The sequence below is a fragment of the Lissotriton helveticus genome, chromosome 2_1, assembly GCF_964261635.1.
Source record: "Lissotriton helveticus chromosome 2_1, aLisHel1.1, whole genome shotgun sequence".
NCBI classification, from domain to species: domain Eukaryota; kingdom Metazoa; phylum Chordata; class Amphibia; order Caudata; family Salamandridae; genus Lissotriton; species Lissotriton helveticus.
This window is the reverse complement of record NC_136059.1, coordinates 1,452,160,676-1,452,188,374: the sequence shown is the minus strand read 5'-3', so window position 1 is coordinate 1,452,188,374 and position 27,699 is coordinate 1,452,160,676. Positions and strand designations below refer to the sequence as shown.

Sequence of the window (27,699 nt, the reverse complement as noted above, 5' to 3'; positions counted from 1 at the left end):
GAAAGAATTTGCAGAGGAAATAAAAAGGAGGTCCGCAGTGACGTGGACGGCATAGGTGAACAAGTCGCCGAGCTGGAAGACAAGCGACGGAAGGGACAGGACACGGAACTAGCAGCGCTGCAGCCGGAGGTTTTCAGGATTCATGATCAGCAGGTTGACCTTCAGACACACCTCGAAGACCTGGAAAACCACTCCGGGCGCCATAATATTCGGATTCGAGGAGTGAAACTAGAAGACGACACGAAGGACCTTTTCAGGTATACGAGGGAGATATTCAATCACATCCTAGGGAGACCCCTAGAAACGGAGCTACGCCTGGACAGAGCACATAGGGTGGGTCCCCCGCGGACCCCATAGGCTCCGCCACCAGACCTTTTGTTCTGCGTGCAATATTACCGGACCAAAGAATATATCTTCCAAAAAGCTCGCCAGCTACACCCTCTGACGTTTTGCAACCAGATGCCGGTTCTATACCAGGACATGTCAGCACTCACCCTGCAAAAACATAGAACCTTTAGACCCATCACTGCTCACTTACAACAGGGCAATATTTCCTATAGTTGGGGCCTTCCGTTCCGCCTGGGGTTCCGCATGGACAATAAACTGTACCAGTTACGATCCCTGTCGGAAGCCTGCCGCTTGCTGGGTGTGGATCCCCCTACGGAGGAGAATGAAACGGAGGGCCCCAAAACGGAAATGGATGACTCCAAGCCCCGATGGCGCCAACAGGGCCGATTACGACGCCCTAGGAAATCCCCTGCTGCAGAAATAAAGGGCCAGCAGGCCGCTCTTGAAACTGCCTCGACAGAACTGGCTACTTCTCAACCTGGCTGAACTTTACTGTCCAGAATCGAGCTGGTTGCGCCTACATATGTGGATAAAAAACCTACATTGCCCAGAATGCCTGTCGGGGCAGTGGAATTTAAGGATTGAAGTCGCGCGGGAAGACGCACGTAATCTGATCTGTTGCTGGAGTTACTTTCTCGGCCGAGAGAGTGGAGGACGTCGCTGGAGGGTCTTGAGGAGTGGGGATCCTTTTTGTCCGGTTCTTGTTCAGTGCCCGTGAGTACCTTGCATGGTGTTCTATTTCGGAAGCGGAATACGGCGGTATTGGTCGGCCGCGTATTACCGTGTTCCATGTATTGTTTTGTCACAGTGAAAATCCAAACAGCTGTCAGCAAAACCCAGGAGGTGCTCTTAACCGCTATCTGCCGAGCAGCGTGTACTACTTTCTCCCTTTCTGGTGAAGCTCTTTTGGGCATTTGGGTTGCAGCGGATTATGGCGGTGTTCGCAACCGCATAATGCCGTGAGCAGTTCTGTTCGTTTTGGGACACAGAATGTAGTGGTGGTCGCAACTACTCATTTCTGTGATCAGCTACTTATTATTTATCTGAGTGAGAATCCTTCTTAGTAGGGGAGTACGGCGGCGGTCGCAACCGCGTATTCCCGTATCATTAAGAACTGACTGTCAAGTCTATATTTTGTTTACCTCTTCATGCCCTGGGGGGGGGGGGCTATTTTTGTACATTTTAAAACACCTTTGCAATGGGGAACATGCTATAAACGTATTCAGTGGTGAAGTCAACCCTGCTTAGCGCTATAGGACTATTCCATTTGAAACAAATGTGGTTTCAGAAGATTACTCTATATTTTGAGAATACTTTTGAACTAGGGGTAGGGGATCATACATCAGTACTGGATGTTTATAAACCATATGAGTGAATGGGTATGAAGTCATGCTTTTGAATGCTTTCTTTACAGGTAACCCTACATCATGTTGATTGGAGCACATATACATGGTGCTCAGCATTAGTTACCCAGGTACATTCAAGTTGTCTTTAGTGAGAATTTATGAGCGTAGAATACTTACCTGTATTAAACCATTGTTTTTGTTGTTTTAGGTCCTATTTCCCCGCTGTTCCCTTCCCTACCTTTCCCTCACCTGATAGTTCAAAGACCCTGGGGGGTATCCCCATATCAGGGGACTTGGTAATATCAGGAGGTGGACCATGTATTCTGCTGCGACTGAATCCTACGGAGCTGGGCCTGACAGAATTACGCGCCCAAGAATTTAGCTTCGCCCGGTTCAGTCGAGGTAGAAAAACATGGCAACCATGGATGACGTTCTTCAGGCACTAGTGTTAGTGCAGCAAGAATTGGCATCTTCAAAAGCTGAGACTGCAGCTTTAAAAGAGAAGGTCGAGAAATTGTCCAGAAATCTGTTTAATGTTAACCCAGGATCTTCCCAGATTCAAGTCACTGTCCCTCCAACCATTCCACTGGCCAGCCCAGAAAGATTTTCAGGAGATCCATCCAAAGTGCAGGTATTTTTAACCCAAATAATGTTACATTTCTCTTGCAAACCTGCCTCATTTCCCAAAAACCATTCCAGGGTAGCGTTTGCCATTTCTTACTTAATTGGAGATGCCGCCATTTGGGCAGTTCCATTGGTCAGAAATGATGATGCTGTGTTGTCTGATTGGGTAGCTTTCAGAGCAGAGTTTAAGCGAGTTTTTGATCGCAGAGCAACCACATTTAGTGCTGACAGGTAATTGTTAGAACTTAAACAAGGGAGAGGAGATTTGGTTACTTATCTAACCACCTTCAATAGATTGATAGCAGAAACTGCCTGTCCTGAGGAAAATGGAATGTCCCTATTCTATCAAGGACTGAAAGAGGAGTTTAAAGATGTTTTGGCCCAAATAGAGGAGTTTAAAGATGTTTTGGCCCAAATAGACCCTCAGCCATCTACCTGTACTGACATGATAAATCTGACCTTAAGATTAGATGGTAGGATGGCGCAGAGAGGGGGCGATAGGAAAAGGTGGGTTAAGGGATCTTATAGATCTGAGACCTATTCGTAGACACATGAGTCTCCCTGAGACAAATGTTGAACCTACGGAAATAGGAGCAGTCCGTACGCCTTTGTCCAAAAAGGAAAGACACCAGAAGAGTACAAGGACTGTGAATGTATTGTGGGAAAAAAGGCCACTATGTCAGGGAATGTCCCACCAAACCTAAGGCTTCCGAAGCTTGGTCACGAAGTAAAAAGGTGGCAGCTTCATCTTCCAGTTACCCAACCTCTTCAGGTGGATAGTGCGATAAACAAAGGTTTGCAGCTCCCCTCTCTGGCTGCTTCTGAGCTGTTAGAAACTGAATCACATATGAAACTTTCCATGGACCTTGTACATAGCAATCAGATACACCAGGTTCAGGTTATGTTGGATTCAGGCGCCACGGGTAATTTTATTGACAGTGGTTTGGTCACTCAATTTGGGATAAAGATGGTACGCCTAGATACAGCAGAAGAAGTATTCTCTGCTGATGGTAAACCTCTGAAGTCCGGTTTGGTAGTGGAAAGAACCGATACCCTTGTGTTAACTTTCAACATGAAACAGGAGAGACATACCGAGAGTTTGTCTCTCAACATAATTGAGGCCCCGTAGTATGAGGTCATACTGGGGATGCCTTGGTTGTCTCATCATAATCCTGTGATAGACTGGAAAACAAAAACTATCCAGTTTCTCTCAGACGAATGTCTAGAACATCCAAGACCCCTTTCACAGTTAGCAACAGTGGCTCTGTCACATCCATACATAGTAGCCACTGCAGTGGAAAAGGAGATACAGTTGCCAATGGAATACGCTCAGTTTGAGGATGTGTTTAGTGAGATGCAGGCAGAGCAATTACCCCCTCATAGGGAGTATGACTGTAGAATTGATCTAGTCGAGGGAGCCACCATCCCTGCCTGTAGAATATATGCACTCTGAGCCAGAAACTAAACATCTGCGTGAATACTTGGATCATTACTTAGAAATAGGATTCATTCAGCCATCAAGGTCACCTGCTGCATCCCCTCTTTTCTTCATCTCAAAAGCCAATGGTGATCTCAGGGCTTGCGTAGACTATAGAGTTTTAAACAAGAATACAGTTCGCAATAGGTACCCCTTGACCCCTTGCCTCTTATCTCAGTTTTTTTGGACCAGGTGAAAGAGGCACAGATTTACACCAGACTAGACCCGAGAGGGGTGTATCATTTGATGCGTATCAAGAGTGGGGATGAGTGGAAAATAGCTTTTAAGACAAGGTATGGTTTGTTTGTATTTAATGTTATGCCGTTCGGCCTTTGCAACGCGCCGGCGGCATTTCAATATTTTCTTAATGATGTGCTTAAAGAATTTGTGGATTTGTTTGTTGTCGTATATATCGAAGACATCCTTATATATTCAGGATTTACGGAGGAACATGTCAGTCATGTGAGCAGGGTCCTGTCTCTACTACGTCTTCACAGGCTTTTTTGCAAACTTAGCAAGTGTGAGTTTGGGGTAAGAAGTGTAGAATTTCTGGGTGCGATGCTTTGTCCAGAGGGCCTACACATGGCAGAAAGAAAGGTATTAGCAGTACAGGAATGGCCAACCCCAAAGAACGTGCGTGATGTACAATGTTTCCTGGGCTTTGCAAATTACTACCGGAGATTTATTCTCCAATTCTCCAAGGTAGCGGTACCTATTACCAGACTGCTTAGGAAAGGTAGCACATTTCAGTGGACCAAGGAGGCTGAAGAGGCTTTCGTATACCTGAAAAGGCATTTATGGAAGCACCTGTACTAGATCATCCCCGTCCAGAGGATCCTTTCATCGTTGAAGCCGATACATCAGATGATGCAATCGGAGCTATTTTGTCTCAAAGGAATCCCTATACTGGCCAGCTGCATCCAGTGGCATACCTATCTAGGAAGTTGAATCCTGCAGAGAGGAACTATACCATAGCTGAGAAGGAGTTTTGGCTATTAAAAAGGCATTTGAAGTATGGAGACACCATTTATGGGGAGCCAGACATTCCATCACGGTCTATACTGATCATAGAAACTTACAGTACATGAAAGCAGCAAGACATCTCTCACTGAGGCAAATGAGATGGATGCTGTTTTTTGCAGAGTACGATTTTGTGGTAACAATTCGCCCTGGAGCAGAAAATCACAAAGCTGATTCACTGTCCGGATTGGAGTCAGAAAACATCCTTTCTCAGGAAGCTACACCTGGGGCGATTATTGAACCTGCCATGGTACTGTGTGCTATCAGAATAGAGACCCATCTGGATGAGGTAAGGAAACATAACTCTGTTCTTGACTGGGAAGTCTGAGCAGCACAAGAAAGAGAACGTAAAGTGCGACAAGGGCTGCCTTTACAGAATGGGAGATTATTCCTTCCTACTGATGTTCTCCGAAAAAAGGCTTTTACCTGGTGTCATGCGGCTCCATTAGCTGGTTATCCGGGAATAAGAAAGACTCAACAGTTGATACAACGTCATTTTTGGTGGCCTGAGCTCAACAAGGATGTAGCCATTTGGGTGTCCAAATGTCAGAAATGCGCAAGAGCCAAGAACGAGACTGTTGGAAAGAAAGGCAAACTCATACCCATGCCTACACCCCAGTGTCCATGGCACAACATCAGTTTGGATTTCCTCACGGGATTGCCTTTGGCAAAGGCTTTTTCAGCAGTTCAAGTGGTTATAGACAGTCTCACAAAAATTGGACTTACATTCCCTGTGCAAATCTCCCTACTGCTAGTCAAACGGCTCAGTTGTTGTTGGCGAATGTTATTCGGATACATGGATAGCCAGAAATTATTGTGTCAGACAGGGGACCAAAGTTCATCGCCAGGTTTGGGAAAATATGGTGCAAGGCTTTGCACATTGAACCATCACTTTTGACTAACTTTCATCCACAGACAGATGGACAGACTGAAAGGCTAAACCAGACATTAAAAATGTATCTCAGATGCTATGCAAAGGAAGCCCAAGAGTCATGGGTGGATATGTTGTGGATGGCAGAATTGGCTTATAATAATGCCTGGCACAGTTCCATTGGTATGCCTCCTTTCCATGCCACTTATGGATATGATGCTAGGATACTACCCATCAATATACCGCAAGAAGTGGTTCATCAACATATGGTTTTGTCCCAAGGACGAAAATTGCACCCTCTACAGAGAAAAGTCCGACAGCATTTGGTTAAAGCTAAAAAGGATTATAAACAATGGGAGGATCGCCACAGGCGTGATGGGTCTCAGTACCAAGTGGTGGATAAGGTATGGCTCGCCACCAAGAACATACGTTTTAAGTTGCGCAGCATCTTTCATCCCATGTTTATTGGACCCTACGCCATAGTGAGACATGTCAACCCTGTCACTTACAGGCCGAGATTGCCTGGTTCCCTTAGGATCCACCCTGTGTTTCATTGTAGCCTTTTGAAACCTGCTATGGGGGCTCGCCGACGTGCTCCTCCTCCGGTGATCTGCGATGGGGGTCTCGAATACGAGGTCAAGAGCATACGTGATTCCAAGATGCGCCGCGGAGTGTTGTGGTATTTGGTTTCATGGAAGGGTTACACAGCCGAGGATGACTCATGGGAACCTTGCAGCAACGTACATGCGCCAGTTGCTGTTCGTTCATTCCACAGATGTTTCCCATTGAAGCTTGGGCCTAGGAGGCGCTAGGAAGGGGGACATACTGTCAGGATTCGAGCTGGTTGCGCCTACATATGCGGATAAAAAACTACATTGCCCAGAATGCCTGTCGGGGCAGTGGAATTTAAGGCTTGAAGTTGCGCGGGAAGACGCGCGTAATCTGATCTGTTGCTGGAGTTACTTTCTCGGCCGAGAGAGAGGACGTCGCCGGAGGGTCTTGAGGAGTGGGGATCCTTTTTGTCCGGTTCTGGTTCAGCGCCCGTGAGTACCTTGGATGGTGTTCTATTTTGGAAGCGGAATACAGCGGTATTGGTAGGCCACGTATTACCGTGTTCCATGTATTGCTTTATCACAGTGAAAATCCAAACCGCTGTCAGCAAAACCCAGCGGTGCTCTTAACCGCTATCTGCGGAGCAGCGTGTATTACTTTCTCCCTTTCTGGTGAAGCTCTTTTGGGCATTTGGGTTGCAGCGGATTATAGCTGTGTTCGCAACCGCATAATGCCGTGAGCAGTTCTGTTCGTTTTGGGACACAGAATGTAGTGGTGGTCGCAACTACTAATTTCTGTGATCAGCTACTTATTATTTATCTGAGTGAGAATCCTTCTTAGTAGCGGAGTACGGCGGCGGTCGTAACCGCATATTCCCGTTACATTAAGAACTGACTGTCAAGTCTTTATTTTGTTTACCTCTTCATGCCCTGGGGGGGGGCTATTTTTGTACATTTTAAAACACCTTTGCAATGGGGAACATGCTATAAACTTATTCAGTGGTGACGTCAACCCTGCTTAGCGCTCTAGGACTATTCCAATTGGAACAAATGTGGTTTCAGAAGATTACTCTATATTTTGAGAATACTTTTGAACTAGGGGTAGGTGATCATACATCAGTACTGGATGTTTATAAACCATATGAGTGAATGGTTATGAAGTCATGCTTTTAAATGCTTTCTTTACAAGTAGCCCTACATCATGTTGATTGGAGCACATATACATGGTTCTCAGCATTAGTTACCCAGGTACATTCAAGTTGTCTTTAGTGAGAATTTATGAGAGTAGAATACTTACCTGTATTAAACCATTGTTTTTGTTGTTTTAGGTCCTATTTCCCCACTGTTCCCTTCCCTACATTTCCCTCACCTGATAGTTTGAAGACCCTGGGGGATATCCCCATATCAAGAGACTTGGTAATATCAGGAGGTGGACCATGTATTCTGCTGCGACTGAATCTTGCGGAGCTGGGCCTGACATTTACGATATCAAATGGGCGACTGATTGTTTGTTCTATGCCCTCGGCCGTTGGAGGGAAGGGGGCTTTTTCAAATCTTGGTCAACTACCCCAATTTGCCACACTTTCAATCACCTATGGATGATGGACAATATGTTACTGTTCTCCTTTTTCAAATGTTATACTTTTGGGGGGGTTCCAGTGTTCCTTGTCCACCTTCCGTTCAGTGTTAGCGTAGGTCCACGTCATCCTGGCACTCTAAGGCGAGAGAATACCCGCGCCTCTGTAATATTGGATCCAGCGCCCCACCATTGCTTTTTATACTGTTACCATTGTGAATGTCTGCTACCCCGCTTAAAATACTCACCTTAAATGTGAGAGGTCTTAATAACCCGGTGAAGCGCAGAATGGTTCTTTTGTGTCTGGAACATACCCAATCGGATATCTGCCTGTTGCAGGAAATGCACCTCTTGTTTAAAGACTGTCACCGCCTCCGGTCCCGGAAGTTCCCAACCCAGTTTTTCTCCTCAGGTCCAACTAAAACAGCAAAGGTTGCTATCCTGGTGGCTCAGCGGTTTAAAGGGGAGGTGTTACACAAAGAGGCCGAGGGTAGATTGCTGACTTATAGATTTGCCATTGGTAGTTTAACACTCACCATTGGCCTAATTTAAGGCCGGCTCCGTAGCGTAGCGTCCTTGCCAGGCTGGGAGCCGAGCCTTAAATTATTTCTGAATATCAGGGATTTCAATATATGACTGAATATTGGATACAGGAGCTCCCTTGCTACAAGCTTCCCTGAATATAAAAAAGAAAGAGGATTTGTAAGGCAATATGAAATTAAGTTGGATGCCATTGGGGAGACTTAAAACACCTGCTAAAGACAAACAAATCATTATTTTTAATGCCCTGAAGAAGTCAGTGAAGGACGAAACGCATTGGCTACGGCTACAGTCTTTTATTTGAAGAAAAATAAAGAAATAAAGAATGAACTGCAAACAACTCCACTGAATTGCTGTCTTCATCAACTTAAAATCGTTATCACTGTTGAAATATTGGAATGTATTCATAATTAGTGTGCTGGACCATTGTGTGCTAAGATATTGATGCATTGTCCTCTATATTCAAACATAAAGACAAGGTCCTCCAAAGTGCCATGGGTCCCCTGTAGAACGCCTGGTTGAGGTATACTCTGAAAACAGAGACCAAATAGGACTCAACTGTACAGAATAGCACAAGGCTACTAAATACCACACACAACTATGGCCCCAAGATCCTGGCAGTTCTCCCATTCAGAAGAGACTCAGAGACAGATCCAAGGGCAGCATAAAGAAAAACCATTCACAAAAACAAGTAGTAGATGCACAAGCCCAGAAGAGGCCAAGAGGGAGACCACAAAAATGGCCAAAGGCAGAGGGTCCTAATGATAATAAAGCAGAAGAAGGGACCTTGGGAGAAAACAAATGTCCTCCTCATTTGACTCGCATCAAGATAGCTAAGTGTCATAAAGACAACACAACTGTATATTTTACAAAACCTATTTCAGATCCAGGCGACAATATCTATGACTAGGCCACATATACTCTAGATGAGTTAAGCCAAACACAAGAAGACCCCATTCCAGGCAGTGTTGTATATTTTGTAGATGGGTTTCCACAATAGATTAGGACACAGGATTGAGACACACAGGTGCAGTAGTGGTCAAAGCCATATTGCATGACTCTTCAGATATATTGCCGATACCAGACCAGCTAACGTTGTCACTTTATTACTTAACTTAGGTTGCTGAACTAGTAGTTTTAGTGCCAGCACTTAAACAAGAGGAAGGGGAAGCAATAGCCATATACTTTGATTAAGGCTATGTCACTGCAATAGTGCAAAATGGTCCCTTAATAACACACATACTATAGTTTTGTTAGCTAGTAAAACATCTCCACCTTTAGGCCCATTGGATGCACAAAGACAGGAACAGATTTAATATATAGATAGATACCCAAGCATTGCTATTTATAAGTCCTAAATCAGCTACATTTCCCTTGGCACACTGCTAGAAACAAGGTCTCTCTAAATACGCCAAGATTGGTTTGTTTGCAACTTACATGAGATGACCACAATGTAGAAATACACCTGTACTGTGTGCCAGCAGGGTTCATTAAGCCCCACCTTTAAAAAGTAACAGTTTCTACAGTACTTGACATTGAGAACCCTCCACTGGGATTAGGGCCAACTCTAGGGCGGTGCGACCGGTTCCACCACACCGGTCACCTGCTGGTTTCAGGTGGGGGGGCGCAGGTTCCAAGTATATTGTGGTTTCAAAAGCATTTGCTAACATTCATTGCCTCAGGCAAATCACTAAGTATATACAAAGTGCATACAATGTGGATAGGTTGGTGGGTTACTGTTTCTTGTTAGCAGGATCCTCTTTGTTGCTTGCAGTTTTATAAGTAAGTTAAAACTCATATTATATAGCAGTGAGCTATTTATTGACTGTCATCAAGGGGCCCGAACTTGCTGGCCTCGCTCTCGTGAGCCTTTCTGTTTCTCACTTATCACCTTTCTCTATCTCTTTTTCACCACGCATCGTTATTCCTGGCAACGCCGCATTACGGGCTTGTTCTCCATTCCTATCGAAATCTTCACCTCTCTCCACTACTTTTATCCTTTCTATTTCACTCTTAGTCTTTCCTCCTTTATCTCTTCTAATTGCATTCTACCTATCTGTTTATATTTTTATTACTCTCCTTCACTCCGTCTAACTTTTTTCTGTTTCTCACTTATCACCTTTCTCTATCTCTTTTTCACCACGCATCGTTATTCCTCTGGCCTTTTTAGGTTTCGGTGGAGGGCGGAGCTCTTAGCTCCGCCTCCAGAGAAATCTCTTGATTTCAGTAAGGAAAATGGAATACGCCCCCCTGTCCCATTGGCTAGCTCCATAAATGGAGGCTAGCCATTGGAACAGAGATCTGTCCGTCAAGGCCGAAACCAGATTCGGGGGCGTTCCCGCGATTTTTTTCCCTGGGCGTTCCCTCGGTGTAGTCATGCAGCGGTGGGCGGAGTTTCGTTTTTTTTTTAATGGGTTTGTGCCCGTTCCCACCCCCTCCTGCTGTCCGTGTCCCCCTCGCCCACCCGGCATCTGGACCGTTTTGTGGCCGATCGAGTGCCCACCTCGATTGATGGTTATCTTTAAAGAGCCGGTGCCCACCCGGCATTTGCCCGTAAAAATTAACCCTGGGCGGGCGGCTACGTTCCGTGCACGGAGTGTGCGTAGTGCTGGCTTCTACGCATTTTGCGTAGCAGGCGTAGAATCCGGCACTATGCACGCTCCGCAGACGGAGCGTAGCTGGCCGCCACCCGCCTCCCTCCCGCCCTCCCTAAATACTTTAAATTGATGGTGTAGAAGAATTAAAAGGCACTTACCTTGCCCGCCGCTGCCCGCCGCGTCCCCGGGCTCGCTATCTTCATGGCTGCCGTCTTGTGTACTAATGCGCATGCGCGAGCGGCCGCGCATGCGCATGTCTCACGAGAAATGCGCATGCGCGGTCGCCCGCGCATGCGCATTAGTACACAAGACGGCAGCCATGAAGATAGCGAGCCCCGGGAACGCGGCGGGGACGCGGCGGGCAAGGTAAGTGCCTTTTAATTCTTTTACACCATTAATTGAAAGTATTTAGGGAGGGCGGGAGGGTGGCCTGCGGTGCGTAGTGGGGCTACGCGGAGTGCGGAGGTGGGCGGAGTTTCTCGCCCACTTCACGTAGCTCCACGAAGCCCCACTACGCCCAGGGTTAGTAAAAATCAGCCCCCGCCTGCCTACCTAAGGAGAAGGGCCGCTGCGCTGCCCGCAGCGACCCGGAAGTGGTTGGCCGGCCGGCCGGCCGGCCGGAAGTGCCCGCCCCCGCAGCCCGGGGGGAAGAAAGAAGAAGCATGGCGGCCGGTTTGCAGGGCTCCCGTGATGCGAGGGAGCCCTGCTGCATCTAGGAGAGCCCAGGAGGAGAGGAACCCCGCCCGCGGCCCCAAAGCGACTGCCGGAGGAGTGCTGCAGGGAGCAAGGCTCCCGTGTGAGGAGGAGAGCCCCGCCCGCCAGAAGACAGTCGGTGAGTGCGGGTGCTTTCAAAGAGCATTCTTGCCGTGTGGATAGCTGTTGTGTTGCCCCTGACTCACGTGGCCGGACAATGGCGCCCACTCAAGATGGCCACTGTCGCTAATAGGAAGTCCAGGGGCACCGCGTAAGGGTTGGCAGGCTACTACAAGTAAGGGCAACTGGACCGCAAGCCCTGGGGGGTCTGCCGCGAACCCGCATCCAGTATGCACAGAGCGAGACTCTGTAGAAAGTAAAGGTGACTCCGGACACGGGAGAGACGTAGCATTATAAGGATGCATTTACGTACCTCATCAAGTTGTTGACAAAGTATCTAACTTGGTATGCACCAGATCAGTTTTCACTGGTGTTTAGACCAAGTATCATATACCAGCTTTGGCCTACATTTAACAAAAAAAACATCAAGAAATGGTATTTGATCCATAAGAACCACACTGCATCTTGATGTTCTAACCACTTTAATTGTGCTCACTGATCTGTACGTCAGCATATGTTTATTGTCTGGTTATAGGTTTACCAAATGTAGTGTCCAATGCTGTCCAGCATGGCAATGTGTTACACAATGTGCAGCATGGCTAAAGTGTTAAAAAACATACATAAATGTGGGGAAAAAAAGCCTTTGAAGCATCTTCTCACGTCATTTCCTCTGCGCATCCACCATCCATGCATATCTACAAAATGGCCTATGAGCTTTTTTTTAAATATCTTTTTAGTTACTGATCCAAGTTGGCTCAGTAAGTAAAAGGAAAATAAAACGTACAAAAGCATTTATTTATTTTTGGGGTTGGGGAGCAGAAGCAAGAAGAAGGTGGAAGCAACACAAGGCAGTGCGGGCACGGCCACAGCAACACTGGATGCCGAAGGAACACCGGGAACGGCGCTAAAACAACATTGAGGGTGGGGGTGACAGAGAAGCAAGATGGGGAATTTGAGGAGGGTCTATAGCAACACAAGTGCTACGAGCAAGCAGCCTGTAGGGCAGAGATAGAGAAGTACACGAGGGTGACAGCACAAAAACACTATTGAGTGCTTCACACAAAAGAAACAAGCATTTACAATGCAACGGTTTCGCCTTTGGAAAAGTTTGAGCTATTGGCATTGTAAATGACAAAATTTGTATTTATGTGTTGGTTTTGAAAACAGATAAATAAATGGCATTGTCATTTACATTGCTAATAGCTCTAACTTTTCCAAAGGCGAAACCGTTGCATTGTAAATGCTTGTTCTTCTTTCTTTCACTTCCCATCCATCTCCGACCTTTCCTTTTATTTAGTGAGTGCGCTCTTTTAGCTGTAAACATTGGGGCAGTTTGGAACACGCCCATCAGTTTGAGGCTCAGCATACTTTTAAAGAGATGTGTGGTTATATTTTCGACCATTGATTTTGTGATCCTACATAAAAGTTGGCTCAAGAAGAACCTCTCTCTTCTGCACAGTGCTTACAAGCTGGTGATGCAGCTTTATGTAACATTGTAGCCCGTTGCCTCCTAACAAGATGCTATCAGCAGGCTTCCGCAAAGCAGAATTAGCTGCCTTACTCGGTGCAATAAAAGCATTTCATTTGTGTCGAGGCAAAACAGTTCCGGAGCATAGCTTCCCTACGCCAGAATCCTGCAGACGCGTGAAGCGAGCATTGACAAAGTCTGTAGTTAGGCTGAAGTGTGGTGAACACGTAAAGCGGACAGCTGAGTATGGTCAACCCTCACATAGGGTAAGTGCAGTGTAGAACCCTATACAGCTGCGCTTGTCATAGGATGTAAAATCCCGTAAAGTATGAAACTCCGTCAGTCAGCTCTGAGCTCTCTTCGGGTAAGTCTCGATTCTTCAAGGTTGCAAGTCTCACGTGCGTACAGTATATTCTAGCTTGATCAACAATTTAATAACTGGTCTACTGTAAGTCCTGTGCTTCTCTTATTAACATTTCCTTCTGAAATTCTCCAGATTAATTGTCATTTTATTTGCGGAGTTTGGCTTCCTCTGAAGGGCTGTTTGCTTGCTCTCTGGACAGACACTTTTGTGACATCCCCGTGTAAAGGAAGCCCTAACTTACATACCGATGTCAAATTCTTTGTTTCTTCCGATGGGTGACAATGCCTTTCACTTCCTCCAGGCCCCCAGCCACTCGCCCCGTTCCTTTCAGACTTTTCTTTCTTAAACGCTACAGGTCCTGTCTAGCTTCTCCTTCCTGTTCGTGCTACTGAAGTTCAGATGCGGGATTGGAAGTTTTCTTTGCGTATTTGCATAAATGTGTTTTCAATTGGCTGCTGACTCCTGAAAACATGTTGTGGAACTTCAAATGCCCGTGTGTCTTTTGTCTTTGTGTTACAGCTTACTGTGTGGGCGTTTCAGTTGGCTCAGGGTTTCAGCCTGATCCAGTGAGTGAAATCTGGAATTGTGGGCACGTGAACTTACATTTACTTTTTCCAGGTTATTAGTTTCTTGTTTGTTTACATTGTTTTCCACAGCATCATTTCACCAGTTGGTGTTAGACTGCTTTACATGCATCAGTTTACAACAGCTACAACATAAAATCAATCAAAATGTGCAGATCAGCAGGGACGGCTGCTGTGGAAGGGAGGTAGACATGGTGGTTCTTATGTAGAAACACTTATGTAACATCTGCTACTGCGACATACTTACCATACTGGGCAGTTGTAATGTGTGTGTGTACTGTACATATAATGTCTTGTGAGCTCTTGGTTCCTTGAGATGTAGCAACTTTTCTTGAAAGTTCTTAGCTGAGGTATCTTGTGAATAGGTAGGTCTTGAAGTTTTTTTTTAAATTATTGCTGAAGTAACGGATATTGGGCACTTCTTAAACTGATTAAGAGGGTGTTCCAAATTGTGGGTGCGGAATACTTCGGACCCTCACATCTCCTCACTCTCTCACCCCCTCACCCACCCTCACCCCCATCACCTTCAGCCCCATCACCCTCCCCCCTCTCACCCTCACACCCTCACAACCCTCTCACCCCCACAACCCTCTCACCCCCACACACCACCGCATCACTCGGGGACAGCACCGCATCACTCGGGGTCAGCACCGCATCACTCGGGGACAGCACCGCATCACTCGGGGACAGCACCGCATCACTCGGGGACAGCACCGCATCACTCGGGGACAGCACCGCATCACTCGGGGACAGCACCGCATCACTCGGGGACAGCACCGCATCACTCGGGGACAGCACCGCATCACTCGGGGACAGCACCGCATCACTCGGGGACAGCACCGCATCACTCGGAGACAGCACCGCATCACTCGGGGGCACCACCACATCACTCGGGGGCACCACCACATCACTCGGGGGCACCACCACATCACTCGGGGGCACCACCACATCACTCGGGGGCACCACCACATCACTCGGGGGCACCACCACATCACTCGGGGGCACCACCACATCACTCAGCGCCACCACCACATCACTATGCGCTACCACAGCATCACTGAACACCACAGCATCACTCGTCCCCACCACATCACTCAGCGCCACCACAGCATCAATCTGTGCAACCATTCAACAACAGCTGGTTAAAATATGTTCTCTCAATGTTTCAAGCTTTATTACAAATGTCACAAAAAGATGTTAATATTTCACTTCTGTTCTTGGATTTTCGTCACAATAAAATACACTGAACATAATCTTCACAAAAGTTATTTACAAAAGTTTAAGCTATTGCATTATAAATGACAATAACTTTGATTTAAGTATTGATTATTAAAAAAAAGTAAAAGCCTTTGTTATTTGTAATATCAATACATCTAAGTCACGTAAATACAACACATTGCATTACAAATGCTACAGGTGTCACATTTGCGAAAGTTACAACTATTGGCATTGGAAATGACAAAGCTATTAATTTCGCTATTTTCAAAACCAACACATAAATAAAAAATGTGTCATTTACAATACCAATAGCTCAAACTTTCCTAATGAGAGACCTATTGCATGGCAAATGCTTGTTATATATGGGGATTATTACATTACAGCCCCAAGCCAGGAGTCCGGAATAGGGGCACCTCTGGCCAAACCATTAGCAAGGATATGAATGTATTTTACCCAGTTTTCCCAGTCTGATTTATATATGTCCGCCGGGATACAATCCAGACAAGGTGCCCTACCTGCAGCCACTCTATCAATGGCTCTCTCAATTTCCACTAATGTAAAGGATAGGACAGAGTCCGTCTCTACACAGGGCACTTTCGGTGAATGAAAATTAGGCCTGATAATACGCGACCCAGGCTTCTGGGGGAACATTTTTAACTGGAGCCGGGCCAGCACTGCTATTACCCCATTTTATTATGTGCCAGAACCGACACCAGTTTTTCCCATTGATTGCATCTAGGAGGTTCCTCCATCTATTTTCATCGAAGGCTTTCTTTGCCCTATGTTGGGTGTCCTTGTAGTCTGCCCTGTGTTTCCTTATCTCCTGCACAGAGCCCACCCTTATGGCTTGGGACAATGGTCTAAAAGCTCCCCTACATTCCCCGTTGTACCATTTTGCAGCATTGTAAGTGGGAGGGACCTTACAGTTTTTGTAAAATAGCTTTTCAGCTTAGTAAACAGGGACTCATGGGCCTCTATAAGAGTAGTATGGCTAGCCTCACTGGAGTTAAGATTGGATAGGACTACAAGAGATTCTTCGAGAGTAGATCTTATCTGTACCATGGCACCCTCATCCTCTGATACCGATGCCTATTTTACTCTTCGACAATCAAGGGTCATGACAACATCTGCCATGGCGATATCCGAACCCAAGCTCGGCAGTGGGCAGCCCTTTACCTCTAGTGCTACAGACAAAGGCGTAATGATCGCTCTCTGGTGTTTCTAAAAACTCCATATCCTTTAGTCTTGCCCACAATTCTAAATTAATATGAATGTAGTTGATCCTGCTACTTCTTCTCCTGTTATTAAAAGTGGGATTACCATTACAGTCAGATTTGGTTCTCCCATGGAGTGCCCGGAGCCCAGCCTCCAGTGTCAAGCTTTTTAATTGGAGGACTGCCTCCGTCCATTTATTAATTGGGGGAAGCGTTAAGGACGGAACACCCCAGCTCGCATCCACTTCGCTAGTACAGCTTGTATCCTCTATGCCGAGCAGCTCAAACGTACAGTTGAACTCCCCCACAATGACCCAGTTACTTTTTTTTAACAAATCTTTTTATTGAAACAAAGCATCAATAAAAAAAAACAGTACAGAAGAGTAATGTCGCATTCAACACATAACCCACGGGGGTACAGGATATAGGAGTACATACACGTCAGAATCCCTACGAGGATGGGGGTACATCAAAAACAGCGTTCCTGGGTGGCACACAAATCTCTCCTCTATATTTATTCCAGGGTCCCCATATTGAAGCCCACTTTCGAGGGCGGCCACTTTCCATAAAAACAGTCTTTTCCCGGAACATGCTCCAATCGAAGTTATTCTTCCAGATCTCAAGGGTGGGAGGCTGTTCTGATCCCCATTGCTGGGCTATATTCCTTTTTGCTATCATGAAACTCAATGTAACCCATTGTGTCTGTGCGGTGTTAAGGTTGGTAGGTTCCCATATGTTAAGAAGGCACCTCCTCGCCTCTGGTAGCAAGGAAACCCCCAAAACCTCATGAATAGTGTTGTGAATCTTACGCCAATACTCAGCAATATATTGACACTCCCAGATAACATGGAGGAATGTCCCCACAAGACCACATTTCCGCCTACACAGTCCGGTATCAGACAGACCCATCCGTACAAGGCGGGGCCCCGTAACATAGACCCTGTGTAATATTTTTAATTGAACCAGCCGCAGCCGTGCAAGAATGGCGACCACTCTAGGAGAAGACACGGCCGATTGCCAGTCCTCATCATCAAGTTCTATTCCGTCTCGCACCCACTTGTCCTTCAATTCGCTAAGTAGGTCCACCTTAATGACCCAGTTACTTGATCCTTCCATTGACTTGGTAAAGTGCTCTAAGCTAGTGATAGTTGATGAGGCTTTCCCCCGGGCATACCTCTGGCATAGACGTTAATCAATATCAAACCAGGGTCATGATCAAAATCTATTTTAAGAGGCTTGATGTCTGGGTTGTCAATCCCAAGTTCTTCTATCTGAAGACCCACCCGCTGTCTTATCCAAACCAATAGACCTCCCGAGGGACGTCCCTTGGGATTTGCAATAGCAGGTTTACCAAAGGCCAAATAACCTGGTCGACAGATGGTACTCAAGGACCAGGTCTCCTGCAGGGCAATGATATCATAAGACTCGATGAAAGTAGACCAGTCAGAGGAAGAGGTCTTTGATAATAAGCTAGCAATATTCCACGATAACATGCTTAATAAGCTTGTGGCTATACCATCCCCCCGATCCATTAATGTCGGAGCCTCCATATGCTCAGGCCCCTCAGTTGTAGCCCTCTGAGAACTTGAAGCTATCCCAGCAGAGGGGGCAGATTGGTTAGTTTGTGCCTCAGTTACAGATAAAGCTACAGGGGCCAGTCAATCGCACATGTCCAAACCAGACAGAGGAGCAAATCTGTTAACGAGGTTGAGATTGAAGGGGCCAACAGTGGAGCGTTGTGGTGCAGAACTTCTCCCGTCCGCTTGCAAAGAAAGATGATTGTTTCTGTAAAAGAAACCTAAAGGCAGAAGGGAGATTTTCTCAGGATAGCGCCAATGGTTTCTACTCCCTAGATGACCCAGTAGAAATCTAACAGCGTGAGCATTATTAAAATTAGCAACTTCACAATCACCCCACCCTTCCTTTTTAGTGTGGCCCACCCAAGATGCACGTCTAGCCATAATCATTTGGTTGCAAATATCCCATCCCGGTACCCCCTCCGCCTTCAGTTGAGCACTAAGCCAATGCATTGTTTTAGCCATTAGCTGCTCGGTGGATTCCGTTTAACTCTCTAGGAGGAGCGGTACATTCTTCAGAACCACCACCAGAGGAGCTGCAGCTGGTGGGAGGTGTAGGACCATAGAACCAGTGCTACCTTCCAGGGGGTTATGAACAGTTGAGGGTTCACAGTTATTATGCAAAGGGGCGATATTGGGCTGGTCCCATATCCTACGCTTAGAATAATGCTGGGTGTGATTACTCGGAGGCCTGCCCCGGGATCTACTGCCATCCCCACTGGGGGAACTCGGAATCAACTGAGCAAATTCTCTTGACATGTTCCCTAGCACACCCTCCTGATCCCCCAATGAGACTAAAACATCTTTAGTAGCAATACCCACCTCACCATTATTACACACTGGAGGGGGTCTAGAGTTTACAGGATCACACACAACATTGGTAACAGTATCAAGAGGCCGGATAATTTTCCCAAAAGTGCCCTCAATAAAACAGAAATTCGACGTAACATGCAACTCAAGATTGGTTAGTCTTTCCTCTATCAGGGACAGTTTATCGAGGATCAGTGATAAGGAGGACAAAAGAAGAGCCCCAACTTCAGCCAACAAGGTCTCATGGGTATTGGACAGTGGGCCGCCCAATGAAACTGGAGTCGAGGTAGCGGGTGGAAGCACTGGGGGCACTGGAGGTGCTGTCCTACCATTCCTGTCTGTCTTTTAGACTTTGGGATTTTTCTGCCTTTGTGTGCCATCACCCCTCTACCTTTTTGTCGCCGGCTCTGGTGTTGGAACAGGGGTCACCGTAGATTGATTGGGGGCGGACCTTGTGGCAATACACAGATGTATGCCACCGGACACGCCCTCTTTGACCACCTCTACCGGTACGGGGCTAGCTGACTTCTCCAGTAATTATGAATTTTCTGGGCACACCGGCGAGGACTGACTAGTGACTCTTATTGGGTCAAGGGATTCGATCGCTGTGACCATGAGACGTTCCGGAGAGCGTGCAGATACTAAGCCACCCAGCGACGAACGTTTAAAAATTGGTCCAAAGTCCCAACAACACTTCCCCCAGTCAATGCCGATCTACATTTACCCTCGCAAGTGTTATTTTTCTTTTTGTCCTGGGGAACAAGAAACACGATCAGGTCAAAGTTCCCAAGAGATTAGTGTCCAAGATATAGCGTGGAACAAGCAATCAGTAACCAACAACAACTAGCCTGGACATCCACAGGGGTTAGAGAGGGAGCCTAGCCCGGCCTCCTCCGGTCTCCAACGGGCTCAAACGGGCACACCCACGCGCGTCCCGCGCTGCAGGAGCCCATGGGCTCTTTAGTACGCGCCTCCTGGCACTCTGATGACGTCCGCGGTGTACGGCGGCGTGGCTGGCCGCAAGGGACCATAGGGAGTGTAGTCTCACCACTCGCTACACTCCCGGTCCTGGACTTGGCCCTTATCTTATCCCACTGAAGGATTTAGGTGCTAGCTTCGGGCAAATGAGGCAGAGTACCTGGTCAAAAAGACATTTCACCACGAAGGCATCGAGATTCACAACCCTCAAGTTCGTTTGATCAACTGGACAAGCCGTTGGCCAGTAGGAAGTCCAGCTGTCACAGTGCGTTGGTCTTCCTCTCACAGCACGTTCAGGTCACCTCAGAGTTTGTTTGTTGCTACTCAGTGCAGGACCCAAAGATCTCGGATGAGAACTATACCAGTACAATCCTAATGACTGCAGCGGTGCAATCCTCAGCTGTTTCTGCGTGCAGTGCAGAAGGGGGCATGTGGTGTCACTCTCCTGCAAGTGTCCCTGTGGGTATAAGGCCTCGTGCTGATTCCCCCCCCCCCTCGCCTCACAACCAGGAGGTCACTCTCGGTGTAATCCGAGGGCAGCGCCGTCGAATTAAAGCCTGCAGCACACTCAGGTGCTCACGCAGAGAGCCCACCTCCGCTGAGCAGCGGCATTCTCTGCCAGTTCGGCACCAGGTTTCGTCCACCTGCTAGGGAGGGCGTTACAGGCAGTCAACTTCCCAGCATTCGCCTCCCCGCCAATACTAGCTGTGGTCCTGCAGGTTCACGTTCCCTTGCTCTTATGTAGCGGTTCCCCCGCACACCGCAGTAATTCGCCCGCTTCAGCTCGCCTCAGCACGGATTGTCGCTGTCTTTTCTCACTGCTAATTAGTCACTCGGTGTGTCGCATCTACTTCCTCAAGGCACCGTGGCATCACTGAGACAAGCTCATGTGTCTCGACCTCACTAGCACTTGTGCGTCAACTCACTTTCAGCCCTTTTTCTGCGCGGTGCGCAGCTCGGGCTGTGGGGTCCACAGGGAGCCTCGGAGGGGCTCACAGGGACTCGGCGAGGTGAAACGGCAAGCTAAACAGCAGGTAGTCCAGGGGTGAGCCACCACCGCGGCGTCCACTACCACCTCTCTCTGAATATGGCAGCGTTTCAGCGGGAACGAGTGTGAAAACCTGGACTGGAGCAATATCTCCTGGGGGCTTACATGGGAGGACCTGAAGCACGTCAGCTAATTTTGGCCGCCCCACTTGCCTGCTGTGAGTGAGCCTGTAATTGCCGTCCTGGGAGGAGCTAGTGTGGTCCAGTGGACAAGAGGACAGATGAGTGTGGGAGAGAGTATCTGTATGGATGACTTGTAACTCCTACACCTTGTAGTTCTCGGTCTTATGAAACATTTCTTATACATTGATTTACACGTGTGACTGATTGTCTCTATGTAATGTGGGTGTAGAGTATTTTGACACCCTTCCCTGGTATGAGAATTAATTAAATGACTTAAGGGGCACTGTTAAGGGTTGGTAGTGAGGGAATCAGTGGCAGAGGTGGTCATTGGGGAGCGCCAACAAACATTTTCACACCAGGCGCCACCAGTGATAAAGTAAGAACTCATGTCCATTGTGATGCCAAGTTTGCTGCTAATATTCTGGTTGGTGAGAGAATGCTCCAGTGGGGCATTCCTCGGGAGATTAGATATGATTTTGGCGCACGCATTTCTTTCAATAATATCTTCCCCCATCTCACTACTTTGTTAAGAATGACAAACCAACTCTTGTTAGCTTACCACCCCCAAAGTAACAACATCTTGGTGTGCTTAAATTACCTCTTAAAACACACAATAAGTAAACTGTGTGTAACATTAGAAAAGAAATGGTTGTACTGACTCCCATTAGCACTGCTCACCTTGAGAAACACCTCAGGTCCGACAACCATTTGACCCCACATCAGATAGTGACAGAGGGAAGGAAGAACATCATTGTGCTACTAACTAGACATAGGTGACAGACTGAGAGTGCACCTGAAATAGTACAAACTTAAATGTATGTTTATTTGTCTCACCTAACACAAGTGTCAAAGTTCGTCTCTAAACAGGGTACACTGTAGCTGCCATGCGCGTCAAAGCCCCTCCATATGATGCCCCTCCAGTGCATGACTAACTGACATCCTTGCCATTGAAACTCTAATTTGCATTAGAAACTGTTTCACCAGTGAAGAGATTCTGACAGCACAGTTGCCTGTAGTGAAAAATTTGCAGCTACAAGCGATGGATTTCTGTCTCACTCCAACATCTGCCTGGCCCTAGCTGTGATATCCATCCCTTTGGACACCAAGCAGCAAAAAGAGGGGGGAGAACAGAGAAGCAACAGGAGTAAAGCCCCCTCCACCGCTTCAACAAGAGACATTTATATTAAGTTATGTGCTTTGATTTAATTTTTTTCATCTCTGTGCGCTAATACTGATGCTTGTTAACCCTTGTCTGTTTCCATTATATGCATGCGCAAAACAGCCGATAATGATTCTGACCATGATCTTCTCTACACTGCTTTGTTTTGAAGATATGTGGTACCAGGTACCACCACATGCTTAGTAAAGGCAAATCCACAGCTAATACCAGTTATGTATGCTCCCTCATCCCTTATGTTGCTGCAGTAGATAATTTGCATTACCCTAAGGAGGTGTTCCCAAGCTTTTACTCACTGTCTTTTGCACCTTTTTATGTAGAATAAAAGCACAGCTGCAACAAACATATCTTAGCCCCATTACTACGCAAGTTAAAACAACAAGATTTGATACCATGGCTGAAGTACTACTGACTTTGACAGATAGACTAAAGAATAGAGATCAGATATCAAGAATTAAGGAAACAGGTCATAAGAGAGATTGGCCAAAGTGGGGGAAAAAAGGGATATTAGACAGGGGTATTTTAGAGGTAACTCAACCATCATCTGAATGTAGTACAGGATCAGTATTTGCCAATGATAAATGGCATGCCGGTGTCACATTCATATGTAGAGTTGTATCATTGTAGAATGGCAGGGACAAGTAGCCCTTTAAGATTTGGTAACATAATAGGACAGTTTAAGCTAATATGGAAAGTAAACATATAGAGATATATTTGGACAGGAACTAAAACACACCACTCTAGAATAGCAGTGAAATTAACTCAGTTTTCTCTTTGTTTCAGAGGAAATAGGACAGCAAAGGGGAAGTAACCTCAACTGCAACACCACTGTGGACGACGCGGACATGCGGGGGGGCACCGCCAGCCTGACGGACCAATTTTGTCAGTACGGGACTCAGCTTCACATTCACCTGACCCCGAACTGGAATGGCGTCTGTGACTTATACACACCCTCCCTGGTGATATCAGCAGTGGACTTCTACGATTTGTATGACCACCCCATGTGCTGTCTAAGAGACTTTGTTTCACCATCAGCGGAAGAAAAAGCAAGCTGCAGAATACTATGGCACAGCGGTTTGGGAAAACAGTCCCACAGGAACACAGACTATTCAATGACACATGTGGTCATAAGTAGCATCGTGCCAGTCATTAGGGGTTGCCACCAAAGGGTTGACCCAGGGGGAAGAGGAGATGATCTGGCTAGGCCCAGATGCGGTTTCCAAGCCCCCTGGGAGCTCCCCCGCACTAGATATTGAAGCAGAACCAGAATAACGTTGATAATGACAGCCATGAGGGGGAGTGTGCAAGAGGACAATGGGACATTGAATGGGGCCATTCAGACACTGCATTATCTACACAAGAAGTTGGTTGAAGAGGTGGGTGTTCTGGATGAGCGGTTCGAAGGCTGGCTCGATTGGGTGCCATCCTGGATGTCGGGGCTGTTCAAGGCCTTGTTGCCTTGAATTGTTGTATTGCTTTTAATGTGCCTTGTATTTCAGGTGATACTAGCCTGTTGCAAAAAGATGACAACTAGTGTGGGAGGAGCATTCTTTGTCAGGAAAAGCACCACAGGTGTCTTAGAACAGAGTTTTATATACGAGGAGATTCCCTTCGAGGATGGGAGATTAGGAGAAGAAGTAGTTGAAGAATCAACTAGAGGGGGGAATGATATAGGGAACAATAGGATACATTTTGTGCAAACGAACACACAGAGTAGGCCTGCAACTTGTATGCAGAAGTTTCAAGTGAAAAGCAGCTTTAGGACTCAGTAGAAATACAGGCCAGGCCTCTGCAGGAGAAATAGGTCAGAAAAAGCATGTTACAAAGGACATGGAGTTTAGCTGAACTTATCAGGTCACACAGTTTGTTGAAAGGTCAGGAAATGGCCTGCAGTCACAAAGATAAGCTACTGCATGAAGAGTAGATCATATCTTCTTCCAGACTCTGGAAAGCAGTAGTGTTATAAATGTTGGAACTACAAAAACCACAAGTCCATCTGCTTAAGAGACTGAGCTGGAAGGTGTCAATCATGTATTTTGCAACTGTGTTACTAATGCATGCACACATAGATTAACCGCATACACAGGATGGACTGGCCCAGCTGCAAATCTTGCCCATGCTCATAAGTCGCTTCAGTTGAAAACCACATGTCACACTTATATGATGCTTGGCATGATCAATGAAACCACAAGTCAGAGGTCAGATAAGCGTGGCCAAAAAGCGTAATCACTTGCTTCACAGGAAAAAAGATCCGTGTAAAAGTTGTTAATGACGTTTTAAGTCTGACAACAGGAAAACTACTGAGGGGGTTTCCGCCAATATGAGATTCGAGGGCCATGTGGCCCATATCTATATGTGCTTTGTTTTCAGGAAATTGTTGTTTCTGCTGGTTTTAATCTACTCTTTTGGGACGTACATCCTATGCTTGTAACTTTTTTCTCTTGTGGTTTGGAGGAATAAATACAGCTGATTCTAAGCTGGGGCAGAGACAGAGTTGTATCTCCCTTGAGGTGAACTGATCTCTCCTGTAGTGACTGATCCTCAGTACAGTATTGTAATAAACCCATATTCTATTGTTAACTTGTCATTCTTGGTGTTTCTTTAATAGATATATTTTCCTCTAACAGCACAAGTCACTCGTGTGAATTTCGATGTTAAATAAACCAACAGCACAAGTCTGAGACATATTTTCCAGAATGTTCCAGCATTATGAGTTTTCTATGTTTGCCACATTTGCAGATTTGTAATCACAAAGTTGAACAGAAAACATTTCTGAAAGCAGTATTTGGGAAAATGTATTTCAGTCCTTAAGGTTAACAGATAGAATATGAATTCTTCGGGTTAGGAATATATACACCCAAAAGACAGCTATAGGCCTCTGGCAGTGATATATATTTTTTTCCTTTGGGCTGATCAGCACAAAAACTGTAAGGTGTAACACCCACAAGTAACTTCTGGTGACGACCTTAAGCAGAAGGTTATTATTATGGGCATGGCACAACAACTGCAACAAAAAAAGGAAAACATTACCTGATTATTGAGAATTTTGGGCACGTACACCTTCCCCATCTGGGCTTCTTTAGAAATTGCCACTTCTAAAAGAAATGACAATCTCTGGCTCTCCAGGGGACCTGAAAACTTCATGGTACCCCTTGGATACGCCTGCCTCCCGGCTGGATACGACTACCTGAGAAAGTAAAGTAGAAAGCAGAAATGTGCTTTGGTACATCAGATCCATATTTAGACAAATGCGAACTAGGATTGAGCTTTCTACGCGATTTTGTGTCCAAACGGTGGGTGATTTTCACAAACTGTAATGTTTGCTGTTCGAGTGAAAGAATACCTAAATGCTGTTCGAGTGAAAGAATACCTAAATGACAGGCAACAATAGGAAAACGACGTTGTGCGAATGCTGGGCCACTTTAAATTGAATTAAAAAAAACACTCAAGGGCATTAATCTAGAAAATACAACAGAAAATATGGATTACAGAGTCCCAACAGATATGCAGACACATCGTACTCGCTGACACTTCAGATAAATAAAAAGGCAAATTACAGTTTGATTCGGTTTCATTCTAGTTATCAAAACTAAATTAGCACATATATAGTGCATACTACACCTGGCGAGGTGCCAAAGTTATGAGGTTTAAACTTTATTATTTGTAAACATGTCACTTGTGTATCGCTTCTTCGTGGCAGCTACAAAAAAGTGGTATCCATCAATATAGATTTAGGGTGCCTAATACCTCAACGATGCCAGAAACCCTCTGTTACGTCACTCTAATCAAGTCAATTTATAAGTGACGCCACAAAGGTAAAGCAACATCCACAAAGGTAAAGCACCATCAATTTCGGGGACACATAATACAAACCTACAAAAAAATTCTGCAACAACAAAAAAAACACTATAGTTAGGTATTGTGAATCTTCGTATTTTTAAACCAAAATACGCTAGTCATACCATTTGCCGCTATTAGAAAATGGGTGCATTCCGCGTAAAACTATAAATCACCAAAGATCGGAAAGGTCAAGGGCTTCCCGCCCCCCCCCCCCCTCCTCCCCAATCCCCGCCCCCTCTCGATTCCCTACCCCCCAAGTTCCACTTAAACCTCTTACCTCCCCTGCAAACCTGTAAAATTCACAGTTGCATTTGGAGCTCATCCGGTCCATTAAAAATAACGTAAAATATCTTAATACAAAGAAAAAATATTCAGGCTGCTTCCTGCATCTTGCTGTTGGACTGGGGGCGCATCCTGGCAGTGGACACGGGGCCTGCGGGGCAGGGGATTAAAAAAATAAAAGGGGGTAATTATATAAAAAAAATATAAAGCTAGGAAAAGGTAAGACGCAGAGCAGGCACTGCCAGGGGGCGGGGATAAAAAAAAGGACCGGCTGTCCGCGGAAGGATACATAATCACGGTGAAAATGTTTAAAAACCAAAGAAGGACAAAGGCTCTGCAAATGCTGGTTACGGCGCCGTGTTATACAGTCCTTTCTTACAAGTTTCCAAGTTGAAAATGCATGAATACAATACATAAGTGTGACTTAATCGTGCTACTCTCATGAACTTAAGAATTTCATAGGATAAGTATTTAAAAACTGGTTAGATACGCGGATCCCTGTACTAGCTCAATACTATAAATAGTTTATATAAATCTTTCGCTTTATTGACATATATATATATATACATATAAATATATGTATATCTATATATATATACACATGTTTGCATTGATTTTTCTTGGTAGAAACTCGGAGTATTGGGATCAATGGCTAAATCTTCAAGTGCCAGGACGAAATACTACACCCGCTAAAGATGTTTGTACGTTAGTCCTGCCTTTATTTCCAACGTCTCAGGGCGGGCTCTTTTTTTTCTGCCGTTGTCAACAAAATCATTCTACGTTTTATGGCTTTTTTGTGCCCTGCAGACGTGCAAAATGGTTTCTGTTCTCGTCTTGCCATAACCGGTTATACGGAGATTTTTTTATTTTGCACTTTGATATAGCACAAACTCGATCCGAAATGATTGGGTTGCTTTACATGCATACATGCCAACATTTTACGACAGGGACGAGGGAGATTTAAAATAAACAAGCATTTGCAATGCAATGGGTCTTGAATTAGGAAAGTGAGAGCTATTGGTATTGTAAATGACTATTTTTTTTAATATGTGTTGGCTTTGAAAATATATAAATTAATAGCATTGTTATTCACAAAGCCAATAGCTTACACTTTCCTAATGGCTATGGCAATGCTTGTTGGTAGCAAGCAAGGACAGTACTTTTGTGGTGCTGAGTGATGCTGTTGTGGTGCTGAGTGATGATGTGGTTGGGCTGAGTGATGTGGTGGTGTCCCAGAGTGATGTGGCGGTGTTC

The 27,699-nt window shown here is 45.8% G+C and overlaps 1 protein-coding gene across 2 annotated transcripts in view; it reads right to left on the bottom strand.

Moving 5' to 3' along the window:
- CCNI (cyclin I) overlaps window positions 1–26,722 on the bottom strand; it is a 431,201-nt gene extending 404,479 nt beyond the window's left edge. The window contains exons 1-2 of one of the 2 annotated variants that reach the window (XM_078676373.1): window positions 26,441–26,722; window positions 25,354–25,510 (exon numbers count right to left, since the gene is read on the bottom strand). In XM_078676373.1, the coding sequence (XP_078532499.1) occupies window positions 25,354–25,467 (114 nt within the window). In that variant the 5' untranslated portion in view covers window positions 25,468–25,510; window positions 26,441–26,722. The remainder of the gene's footprint in view (window positions 1–25,353; window positions 25,511–26,440) is intronic. The other variant, XM_078676374.1, reaches the window with a different exon arrangement.
- Between the last annotated feature and the right edge of the window lie 977 nt (window positions 26,723–27,699).